A 12050-nucleotide genomic window follows, 5' to 3' on the forward strand; every position below is an offset into this window, starting at 1 on the left:
ATTATGTATAATAATTTCGTTTTTAAATAATTTTATGAAATCAGGAGGATTTTGTGGATACTTCGGTATTGGTTGGCACTTAGGCCTTCTCAAATGTATAATTCCGCATACATTCTAACTTTTACTCTAAAATTTAAAAGAACGTATAACTATAAATTTCAAAATTAAGCAAAGAAATAATTTATAAATTGAGAAAAAAAAAATCGTTGGGAGTTATGTCCGCGATTTTTTTGGGTGTTATGTCCGCTTTGCTTCACGGACACAACTCCCAATGAATTTTGGGAGTTATGTCCGCAAAGCGCAGCGGACATAACGCCCAAAATCATTTTGGGAGTTATGTCCGTGGGAGTTATGTCCGGGCACCCCATGTGATACCCCACACCACAACCTCTAGGAATTAGCTACGTTCAACCGCCTTGGACGCTGAATATCCGTGTTCGATTTCCAGGCCTGGCCACATCAAATTTTCAACGGTGGCAAAATATCCCTTTGTAATGTTGGCGATATTTCCTGAGTATTTCAGCCATGAAAAACGTCTCTACAAGTGGCAACCTATGACACGCCGTTCGGATGTGATAAAAACTAGGTCACATATCAATAACTTAATATGAATCCATTGATATGAGAGAAGCCTCCCTGGTCCCTCCCTTGGACCAATATTTCAGGAAGAATGGATTTACCCCGGAAAATTGTTCCGTTGCAATAGGGACCACGAAAAGAATCTCCTTCAAAAAATTCAAATAGATCCGATACGATACTGCTCTTTTCCCAAATTTTGTGTGGGAGGTATTCGAAGCACGGGACCGATATAGTCCATATTCCAACCTGATACATGACTCGATGAAATAATACCATTTGCAAAGTTTGGACCAATCAGAAAATCCCCTTGAGAGTTATCTTGCGGATTTAACATTTTATTTAGGTTTCTTGTTTGGTTTTCAAGGTTTCTTGGAGCTTTTCGGCCATAATCTCAGGAAGTATGGACTTGCTATTGCAAGTGTACCCTCGTAAAGAGGACCGCAAAGATAATTTGCTGAAAAAATTCAAAACGATTCGAGAAGACTCTTAAATGTCACTTTTCCGAATTTTGTGTGGAACGTACCCGAAGGTGTGGACCGATATAGTCTTACCCGATCTATCGATCGATTGCTCATTTCGCATGTTATCGTTCACCTCAGTAAATCCTGAGGTATAAAATAGGTGGCGAGGGGACCCCATGCTGCAATATTTGTATAAAACATTCAATAGGACAACTGAACTGAAAATTTCTCGGGCATGATAGAGACAATTTGTAGCATGGGAGGAAATTGTGGTCCTCTACACAAAACCCATTATATATTAGGCAGTAGGCCCGTTATCTAGCAGACACATTATTGCAATTTGCATCAGGGGAAAGGTCAGTAGTTATTTTCCCACATGTAGACTACTTTGCCGGTATATGCCCTCCAGGAATTAAAATATAGACCAAAAATAAAATTTGTATGTTTTTCATACGAAAATAATGATCAATGTCACCCGCTAAATAATATCAGATCATCATGCAAAATTATAGGCATTTTCTTCAACCTAAACTCTTACCTCGTGCAAAATTTCGTGACTATTGAGCAATAATTCGTGTTTATGATTACACTACAAACAAAAAACTGGATATATTAGGCTGTAACTCTGTTATCTGATCACGTACATCAACATAATTGACATCAATGGAAAGGTCAAGAGATCGTCTTCCAAATATAACTCACGATGGAAGAATGTGTCTTTCAGGAACAAAGATATAAGCAGCATATTAAAAATTTTCACAATTTTCACACAAAAGTTGTTGTCCATTTAACCCTCAAAATATTATCTGATCGCCATTTCAAATTGCAAGCTTCTTCTTCGTCATTGTAAGGTAAGGTAAGGTGTAAGGTAACACTGTGCAACATTTTTAAGGTGATCTTGTGCAAACAATTCGAACTGTGGATTTTTTGAAAGTACAGACCCAAACGACAAGAAACCCTAGTTGGGTTTTGTTCTGTCAGATCCAGCTCGGTTTTTATGGCCCCATCTAAACATGGTTAAATATTGAGTTTTTAAAGAAATTCGGGGTTATATCTCTGAAACCAATGCGAATCTTCTTCTGACCTCTGAAGCAAATTTGTAGATAAGGACAAGGATACAATATTTGGAGGCTTAATGAACTCGAAAAACTACATTTATTACCTAAAATTTTAAAATATATGCAAAAATACCACAATTTTTATACATTTCGCGCCGTATATCCAAAACCGTTAATTTTTTCTGAATATTTTCTTTTGGAAAAATATTCCCTGGAATGTAATACACAACTCTTCAGAACATGTCATTGTTGTAAAATGCTTCTATCCCGTTGTTTTCAGTACATTTTTCAACGACGATTTAATAAACATGTCAATAATGTAGTGAAATCCGAAATGCGAGAATAAACTGTTGGTGTGAACTGTGTTTGAAATACGTGTTGTAAAAGGTATGATGCAAAATACTGCTGAAGCAACATGAAGTAAGCATTTTAGAGTTTCAGAATGTTCTAAGGAATTGTTCAGAACTTTATTTGGAAGATTTTTGCAAAATGTTACTTGGTTCAACTCCCAATAGTTTAGCCGATACTGACCAGAATTTCAGCAATTATGTAAAATTTTGTATATTTTATAGATTTTGATGCCCTAGATGGAGTTTTTCTTATGTGGTTTCTTCAAAAGATAAGTTCTACTAGTTTAGGGCTACAATATTGCTAAAGACAGTAGGGCCAAATTCCTATTCGTTTCTGAGATAAAGGCCTGATAAATGCGAAAAAGTGTTGATTTAGCCCAGTTTAGATGAGGCCATAAAATCCGAACTGGATCTGACAGGATAAAACCCTACTAGGGCTTTTGTAGTCTAATTATGTACTTTAAAAAAAATGCATATTAGAAGTTGTTTGCATTTTCAGTGTTGCATAGTGTTATATGCGGGCGTTTCCAATTTTTAGTGAAGAAGTTTTGTGACCACCGAAAATCTCACAGGTAGTTCGGCCAAAAAATGTAGCTAGAAGTGTCAAAGGCGATAGATTGATTACATCAGCAATTTGGAGTCGATTTAGCCATGTCCATCCGTCTGTCTGGCTGGCTGGTGCGCTCGATAACTCTCGAACGGATTAACCGATGCGATCCAAATTTTGGGTATCGTAATACTTTGTCCAAACTTAGCTAAAGTTCGAAGAATGGCCATATCGGTTCACTCTTTTGGGTACCTCCCCCACAAAAGTTCAGAATTTGTCTGTAAAATGGTGTGCACGATAACTCTCGAAGGGAGCAATCGATTTGGTCCAAACTTTGCACATCGTGCTACTTCTTCCAGATATAGATAGGGTTTGAATATGGACTATATTGGTCAACTCCTTCAGGTACCTCCCACACAAAATTAGGATAAAGTGACGTTTAAGTGCTCATATCGGATCGTTTTGAAATTTGTTTCAGCAAGTTGTCCTTGCGGCTCCCTTTACGACGGTACACTTTTTTACTTGCGCAAGTCCACACTTCCCGAGATATTTGACTAAATGTTCCAAGAAACCCTGACGGCACCAACCAGAATGGCAAATCCCAAAGATAATTCTCGCAGGGAGTTCTGATTGGTGCAGACTTTGCACCTCATATAAGTATCAGGTTGGAATATGGACTATATCGGTCCACTCCTTAGGGTACCTCAAACACAAAATTCGGATAAAGTGAAGTTTAAGAGCTCCTCTCGAATCGTCCTGAAATTTTTTTCGGTAGGTAGTCCTTGCGGCTCCCTGTACGACGGTAATTTTTTTTTCTTGCGCAAGTCCATTCTTCCTGAGATATTTGGCCTAAATGTTCCAAAATGGCAAATCCCAATGATAATTCTCGCAGGGAGTTTCTGATTGGTGCAGACTTTGCATATCATATTATTTCATCCAGTCATGTATCAGGTTGGAATGCGGGTTATGTCGGTCCACTCCTTCGGGTACCTCCCACAGCTCCTCTCGCATCGTTTTGATTATTTTTTTAGCAGATTGTTTTAGCGGCCTCATTTTCAAAGGTACAATCTTTTTCCGAAGTAAGTCGATACTTCCTGAGATAATGGTCCAAGCTGCAAAACCCTCGCGGCACATACTAAACTTTCTATTGTGCAAGATAACTCTAAAACTTTTTCAAAAATTTCTTTCCAACTTAGTTTAAAGTAATTTAATATTTCGATTCCATTATGAAGAAGTTTGGTTACCAAAAATGTTTGGTATTTCTCAATGATTTGGTGTAACCCCACGTTACGGTACATACATATTATAAAGCAAACTCGTGAGACAAAAGCAATATTTTTTATTTACGGCATAATTATTGTGTTTAGTATGGTTTTGTTGTTGTTTGCGTTGGAAGTTATGTATGCTACTTATAATTTATCATATCCTAAGTTGTTTGAACGAAGTTTAAAGAGCGATATCTCCGTTGTTTGACTAGCTACGACCTACCTAACATAGTTATAAAGGAGATATTTTCTAATTGGTTTCCAGGTTTTGCATTTGGTATACACTTTATATAAGCGGAGATATTCGTTTTGTAATAAGACGTTACCTTTTCGTCAATTAAGTTTTCTGCCCCTGATCCGACCATCACCAAAAAACTTTGTTTTTGAAGTGTCTTAATCGAAGTGGAAAAAGTGCTTCAATAATTGGTTTGAGCGCATGAAAAAGTGTATATATCATGCTGGAGATTGCTTAAGAATACAATAAAAACTATTTTTGGTGGTAATTATTCGCGTTTTAGGCCAGAAACCTTTTTATTTCCCCTCGTCTATTTTTGTACCCCCTTAATTGAAAGATATACGTTTATCCATACTGTTTCCAATATTAACGATTCAGAACCACTGTGCGACGTCAATATTTACCGTCAATGCATACTAGCCAGTAGATCTTTCGAAGAATTTTTCTCTCAAACACACTAAGCACTGTCTTATCTATTTAAAGCCTTTGTGACCCTCTTGACAATACAATACCATAAATAAGTAATTATATTATAATTAGTTTCCATTTTCAATGGCCAGTACAATCGTGGAGCTATACTTTTTAGCTTTATTTTTATTTTTTATTTGATTAAACCAATGTAATATATTCTTATGTATTCCATACACTAAATCATTATTAAAGTCAACCAAAACCACCAGCATTCGACATGTAATCCACACAGAGTCAGCTCACTTTAACGACATACTACTGATGTATGTATATAAGTATATCACAGATTACTTGATAAAGCCATGACTTTCGTTAGAAATATGATAAATCTTCTTGTAAATCCTCTTTAAACAAGTCTATAGCTAAAAGCATAGTTTTAGTCATCCTTTAGAAAACAAAGAACAAGAAGAACTAAAAACAGCAACAAAAACAAAGCGAACAACTATGACAACAGCCCAACTACCACTTAGGCCGGCAGCAACATCACACAAAAGTGCATCATGCAATAAAGTCCTTAACTAACGTCCTTAGTGATGGTGTTATCGTAGTTTGTGTGCACTTTTAGTTGATGTCGTTTAGGCAAATCATAGCGTTTAACGTGTTGCGATAACATCTCCATCAACATAACGTTTCTTTCCTCCTCTTTTCCTCTTCGCCTCTACCATGGGTTTTTTTAACATTCCGTTTTTTTTTTTCTTGTTTGTTCTCCTTGTTGTAGGCCTTGCGTAGTCGTGCCCGTAAACAGCGTGCTGCACGAAAGCCTCATCTTTCAGAGCTGACGGGCGGAAGTGTCATTGAGAATATTGCACAGACACGGAGATTAGCGGAAACTGCGCTGGATAGCAGTCGACAGGGTGTACGTATAATGCCAGATGAACCGGCAACGAATACAGGATCTGGTTCAAATGAGGAGGAGGATGAAAATGCCATATCACCAGACATTGATGATTGCCATGTAATTGTCAACGATAAATCCACCGAATTTATGCTGGCCACCGTGGTGGAGGAGACGGGCAAGTAAGTAGAGATTTTGAAAGAACTTTTTTGTAATAATTCCATTTCTGTGTAATGATGTGCTTATGTGTAGCTGTGTGTTTGAGTGTTTAGAATTAATGAGGGATATTTGATAAGACCAAAGTTGAAAAGCAAAAAAACAAAACAAAAAAAAAGAGTGGCCATTTAAGTTTTTTCTTCATTTCTTTTTTGTCTTTATCTATCTTTTGTTATGTCTTGTGCTACTTTACTTGTCCATCCTGCTTATGGATTTTGTGCCGGTGTGTTGGTCTCTTGTCTAAAAACAAAAATCGTTTCTATGTGTGCTTTTTTGCAAATGGAGGTGCAGTGTGGTGGCCCAAATTACTACCCAGCCACATCTTATGGTAGCGGATTCAAATGGTAATCATGATTCTGGTTATGCACCATCAAACGTTGACGATGTCCTTACAGGAATTGCTGAAGACTCATCACCACCTGACAGTCCGGTAGCCAGTGGGACGACACTGCAACGATCGGCAATTAGCAGTAGACGCAATACGGGCGATGTATCACCAAAACGGGAACATGCCTTAAGGTAAGCGATTTTTTTATTTTTACTTGTAGATAACTTACTTGCCAAGTTTGAGCTACTTAATTTATTCATTTCTATTTATTTATTTTCTATGTAGATTCCCTTTGACAGTTTTGTTAGACATGCTTTACTTTTGATTTGTGACGAAATATTTACCATGTGGTCAGGGCTATTATTGTATTTGTAAATTTTTATGTAACATGCAAAAGGAAACAAGATAGACTCAAAATTCCTTGGGGGATATACTTGGGAACACATTCTAACTCGATGTATGCATGTCCATCCGTCTGTCCATGAATTGTTGTAATCAAAGTACAAATCGCATTTATCATCCGATTCGTATAAAAATTGGGGAAGAAAATCTTTTTCCAAACGACAAACGGTAGGAATCGATTCAGATTTGGATATAGCCTTCAATATATTTTCGGCAGATTTCATTTATTGATGCACCAAAAGCACTATATTTGTCCGATGTTAATAACGTTTGGAGTGAGTTACAAAATTGGGTCTGGAAATACATTTGTCAAATTATATAGAAATCGGTTCGGACTTAACGCATATTCGTCTATTCATCACGTTTTCTCGACGAAATTAAAAACGCCATTAAGGCGATCTTTATATAGGAACTGTGAGCAATCCAGGTATTTAGCAAATTTAACTGAATGTGAATACGGATACGGGACAAGTTAAAATATGATCACTTTTGGTCCATATTTTGGTAAATCTCTCATATGTATATTGTGACTGCATACATTTTGATATTTGAGAGGTTTTAGAGCAGTTTGTTGTAGCTCTTCTTGTAGAAGAGCATAAATGTTAGATCGAGATCCAAACTTTATCATATATCAGATGGACTAACCCACGATTTCAGTGGACAATTTTGAGATTTAAGTCCTCCTCGACAAAGCTAACTCAAACGACCGATTTGACATACATATATTCTTTTTGATGTTCTGAGTGACAGAAAAACAATATTTTGGTTTCGAAATGAAGTTTTATTTACTTACTTTGCTGGCCCATTACAGAACATTCGTTACATAGGCCGAACTAAGAAAAGATCTTCATTTCTCTCTATTTGTTGCTTCGCACTCTGGAATACGGCGCCTTTTCATCTCTTCATCCACTTGTTTGCGCCATCTATTCCTTGGCCTGCCAATTCTGCGTGCACCGCCAAGGGGTCCGTATTTTTACGCATTTTTAGCGGGTTTATTTTCGCTTATTCTTAGGATATGGCCAAGCCAACGCAATCGCTGCATCCCGATACGTTTAACTATATTGATGTCGTTGTGTAGCAGATACAACTCGTGGTTCATGCGACGTTGATATTCCCCGTCAACGCAGATTGGTCCGTAGATCTTTCGAAGAATTTTTCTTTCAAACACACCAAGCACTGCCATGTCTGCTTGCGCAAGTACCCAGGATTGGGAGCCATACATCAGCACGGGTAGTATCAGTCTTTTGTAGAGCGTTATTTTTGTTTGACGAGATGTGGCTTTGTTTTTAAACTGCTTATTTAAACCAAAGTAGCATCTGTTGGCCAAAACAATTCTTTTTTTATTTCACAACTGATGTCGTTTGTAATGTGTTGTGTAGACGAAGTCTTTTACTACTTCATAATTATAGGAACCAATTTCTTCCACAATTTTCGATCTGCATCTCTTGGGTCTTCTCTAGGATTTTCCGCAGGGTAAATATCTGGTCAATAGTTGACTTGCCAGGTCTAAAGTCGCATTGGTAGGGTCCAGTTATCTCGTTGAATATAGGCTTTAGTGGTTCGTACAATATTCCTGACACGATCTTGTAGGCAATAGGGAGTAGACTTATGCCCCTATAGTTAGAGCATATAGTATTATCTCCCTTCTTGTGGACGGGGCACAGAATACTCAGGTTCCAATCGTAGGGTACTCGTTATTCCTGCCAGATGGTGCTAACTAGCTGATGAATAAACCTTATCAGCGCGTCGCCTCCGGTTTTGAACAGCTCGGCTGGTAAGCCATCGGCTCCTACTGCCTTATTATTCTTCAGCCGATTTATTGCTGTCTTTACCTCATCTTGGCTGGGCGGTATACATTCAATACCATCCTCTAGGATTGGGTCTGTGGTATCTTCGTCGTCTTCGCTGATATAGGATACCAACAGTTTTGAAAAATGTTGTTTCCATATCCTGAGCTGCTCTCTACAGGAGGCTGTGCCTGTACCAAAGCCATCAGTTTGATGCTTGACTCTTTGGTAGAATTTTCGGACTTCATTCCGGTTCCTGTACATCTCGATTTGTTCACACTCCCGCTTTTCCATCTCTCTCTTTTTCCTGCGGAAAATACGTTTCTCCTCTCACCTTTTCTCCCGATATCTCTCTCGTGCGCTACGGATTGTAAATGCCGCATTTTTCTCTTTGGAAGCAGCACGATACTCCTGATCATACCATTGATTCCTTGGAGGAGGTCTCTGGTATCCAAGTATGGATTTTGCGGCTGTTTGCATGGAGTGGAAAATACTTTGCCATTGCGCTGATATGTTGTCGGGATGAGGAGTGCTTTGATTAAGCAATTGGGCTAGTTAAGTAGAATATGCTGTGGCTATCTGTTGTGATTGCAGCTTACCGATGTCTACCTTTCGTTTTGTGTCTGTTCGTACTTTGTTTGCTACGTTTAACCGGGTGCGTACCTTTGCTGCAACCAGGTAGTGGTCCGAGTCTATGTTTGCTCCTCGGAACGAATGCACATCCAACACGCTCGATGAATGTCTTCCATCTATCACAACGTGATCAATTTGATTTCTTGTTTTCTGATCTGGAGACAGCCAGGTGCCCTTATTGAACCTCCCTCGCAAAGGTTGAACATTTGTGTCTAAGTGTTGTTTAGGATCTCTTCGAAGGTCCTTTGGAAATGTATACCAATGCTGTTCGTTGTGGACTATCTATACATCGAAAACATATAACTCTCAAAAATGTGCTTCATCGAAATAATGGTTTTAGACCCCAAATATGTTTGGACGAAACGTGTTTCAGACAATTTGGAGTTGTGTTTCAGACAATTTGGATTGATGATGGAGTTCAGTTTAGGACCTACTCTCGAATCGCTTTGATTTTTGTTGTAGAAACTTGTATTCGCTGTCGCCCATACGACGGTACCAGTTTCATAAGGGGCAAGTCCATACTTCCTGAGAAAATAGCCTGAAAGGTACAAAAAACCCCTATGACACCGTGTGTAGTGGTTGGACCGAAAGATAATCCTCGAACGGATCTGCCGATCCGGTCCAAAATGTGGCCTTCGTTATATTTTGTGCAAACTTAGCTGAAGTTCGAAGATAAGCCATATCGGTCCACTCCTTCAGGTACCTCCCTCACAAAAATTCAAAAATCTTCGGAAAAAATATGCGCACGATAACTCTGAAGGGAGTGACTGATGTAGTCCATACTCTGCACATCCTAATATATCTACCAGATATAGATCAGGTTCGAATATGGACTATATTTTTGCACTCCTTTGGGTACCTCCCACACAAAATTTCGGATAAGTTCACTTTAAGACCTGCTCTCGAATCACTATGTCACCATATGTGGCTCTCGAACTGTTCTACCGATTTGGTGCAACATTTGGTCTTCGTCATATTTTATCCAAACTTAGTTTCATGGGGCAATACCGGTCCCCAACTTCCGGTACTTCTCTCCCAATATTTAAAACATGTCACTAAAATGTTAGGACGATATCACTTGAATGGTGCAACCAATTTGGTCCAAACTTTGGATCTCCTAATATTTTGTCAAAATTTAGTTTAACTTTTAAAATGGCCCATATCGGCCCTCCCTATGGGTACCTCCCCCAACAAAGTTCAACATTTGTGTTAATTCCTAATCCACATATTTGTCGGCCCGTTCATATTGTTGAAAAAGGGCCACAAAACTCTGAAGAGACGCTAAATACATTCTATCTGTCCGTAGATGAAAGTTTCAATTCACATTGGCTGAGGGTATACCTCTGTCGGTAAAGCCGACTGACACTTTTTTACTTGTTTTTACTAGTTTTATTTTAGTTCAGAATATTTTACAGTGGAGGGTATAAGAAGTTCGGCCCGGTTGAACTTTATATTTGTACTTGTCTGTTGTATGCTGGAGTGATTACTACAGACTGGCAGATGTGTTTATGTCGACTCAGAATTTTGCCCCGATGAGGAAAATACACATGTACTTTGTAGGGTTGACAATGGTTAAATCAATGCATTACGAACGAAATAAAAGCAAATTTAAACATTTTATGATATTATACGGTCAATTTAATTTAATCAATTTAAACGATATAGACCCATAGTTCCCTCTACACGGAGGAAAAAATGGCCTCTCTAACATATGTCCCATACATATTTTGCAGCAAACATATATTTGTTTGCAATGAGTCCCAAACATAACATATGTTTGTGTGCAAACAAATTATATGTTTGGGTGCAAAAAAATACAAACCCAAAAGCCACAAAAAAACACATGCATCAGTGCACAGTGGTGGCACTTACACGGGGAGGTGTGACAAAAATACTTCTAAATAATATCTCGAACTGAAATTGTCATCAATTTGTCATAGTAGCCTAAAACACTCTAAGTAAAATATTGGGGCCTAGGTCCAAAATTTCGCGTGGTTGGCATGTAGTGAATCATTCTGGATTGAAGTATTTTACTGTTACCAACACATTTTTCAACCGAATTTAGTGTAATCCGGTACCAATAGTTTTTAATGCATAGGAAGCCTCCCTACGAAAATTTTTCAGGATTGGTCCATTATTTGGTATGCGCCCTATATGATTTTTATATCAATTTATTCAGGCAGATGTCAACCAGATATTCTAAGCGAATATGTTCTTATAATGAACTCAGACTTCAGAACACCATCTTATAAAGAAATTTCATATCGGCCCACTTTTGACCACAGCCTCCATATAGGGTTACCATCCTTTTCTTGGTACTTTATAAGATACTAGCAAATGCCCGCTACTTCGTATGCGGAAAGGGAACAAAATATATATAAACAATATTTAATATGGAAATAGTGAACACTATTACCAATATGTTTTCGATTTAATTCATTTTAGTGCTGTACACTGTAGTCCCTAAGCAGCTACCATATTCTTTATTTCGAATTTCCAAAATTTCGACCTCATATCACAGACATACACCAACAGCGACTCATATTGCAAATTTCAGACTTGACTCCTGATTTTACCCCTTCACTAACACAGCATTCCCTTCCTGTACGAATTTCCAAACACTAACCTTTATCTCACCCCTTCACAACAACAATAACGCACATTCACAATTCAAGGTTCTAGCTTTATCAGTTTCGCCCAGAATAGGTCCGTAAAATTTTCGGCATTCAAAATGGCCATAAAAATTCACGTTTTCGTATATCCTCATATAACTGTACCCCTCGACTTAGTGTATTTTAAAGGAAGAACAAATCTATATCGTCCAATTTTCTTTAAATTTGGACCTTGAATAATCAGAGTATACAAAAATTTAATTTAAAAAAT

General features: G+C 38.0%; 1 protein-coding gene across 3 annotated transcripts in view; it reads left to right on the forward strand.

The window, feature by feature from the left end:
• Window positions 1-12050, forward strand: part of Dop2R (dopamine D2-like receptor) — a 404223-nt gene that overhangs the window by 367076 nt on the left and 25097 nt on the right. The window contains exons 8-10 of one of the 3 annotated variants that reach the window (XM_073975077.1): window positions 5685-5983; window positions 6303-6361; window positions 6413-6536. In XM_073975077.1, coding sequence (XP_073831178.1) covers window positions 5685-5983; window positions 6303-6361; window positions 6413-6536 — 482 coding nt within the window. Of the gene's footprint in view, window positions 1-5684; window positions 5984-6302; window positions 6537-12050 lie in introns of all 3 variants that reach the window. The other 2 variants (XM_073975073.1, XM_073975074.1) reach the window with 2 other exon arrangements.

This window comes from Musca autumnalis, unplaced genomic scaffold (assembly GCF_047663935.1).
Source record: "Musca autumnalis isolate F117 unplaced genomic scaffold, ASM4766393v1 scaffold_3, whole genome shotgun sequence".
In the NCBI taxonomy this organism is placed as follows: Eukaryota; Metazoa; Arthropoda; class Insecta; order Diptera; family Muscidae; genus Musca; species Musca autumnalis.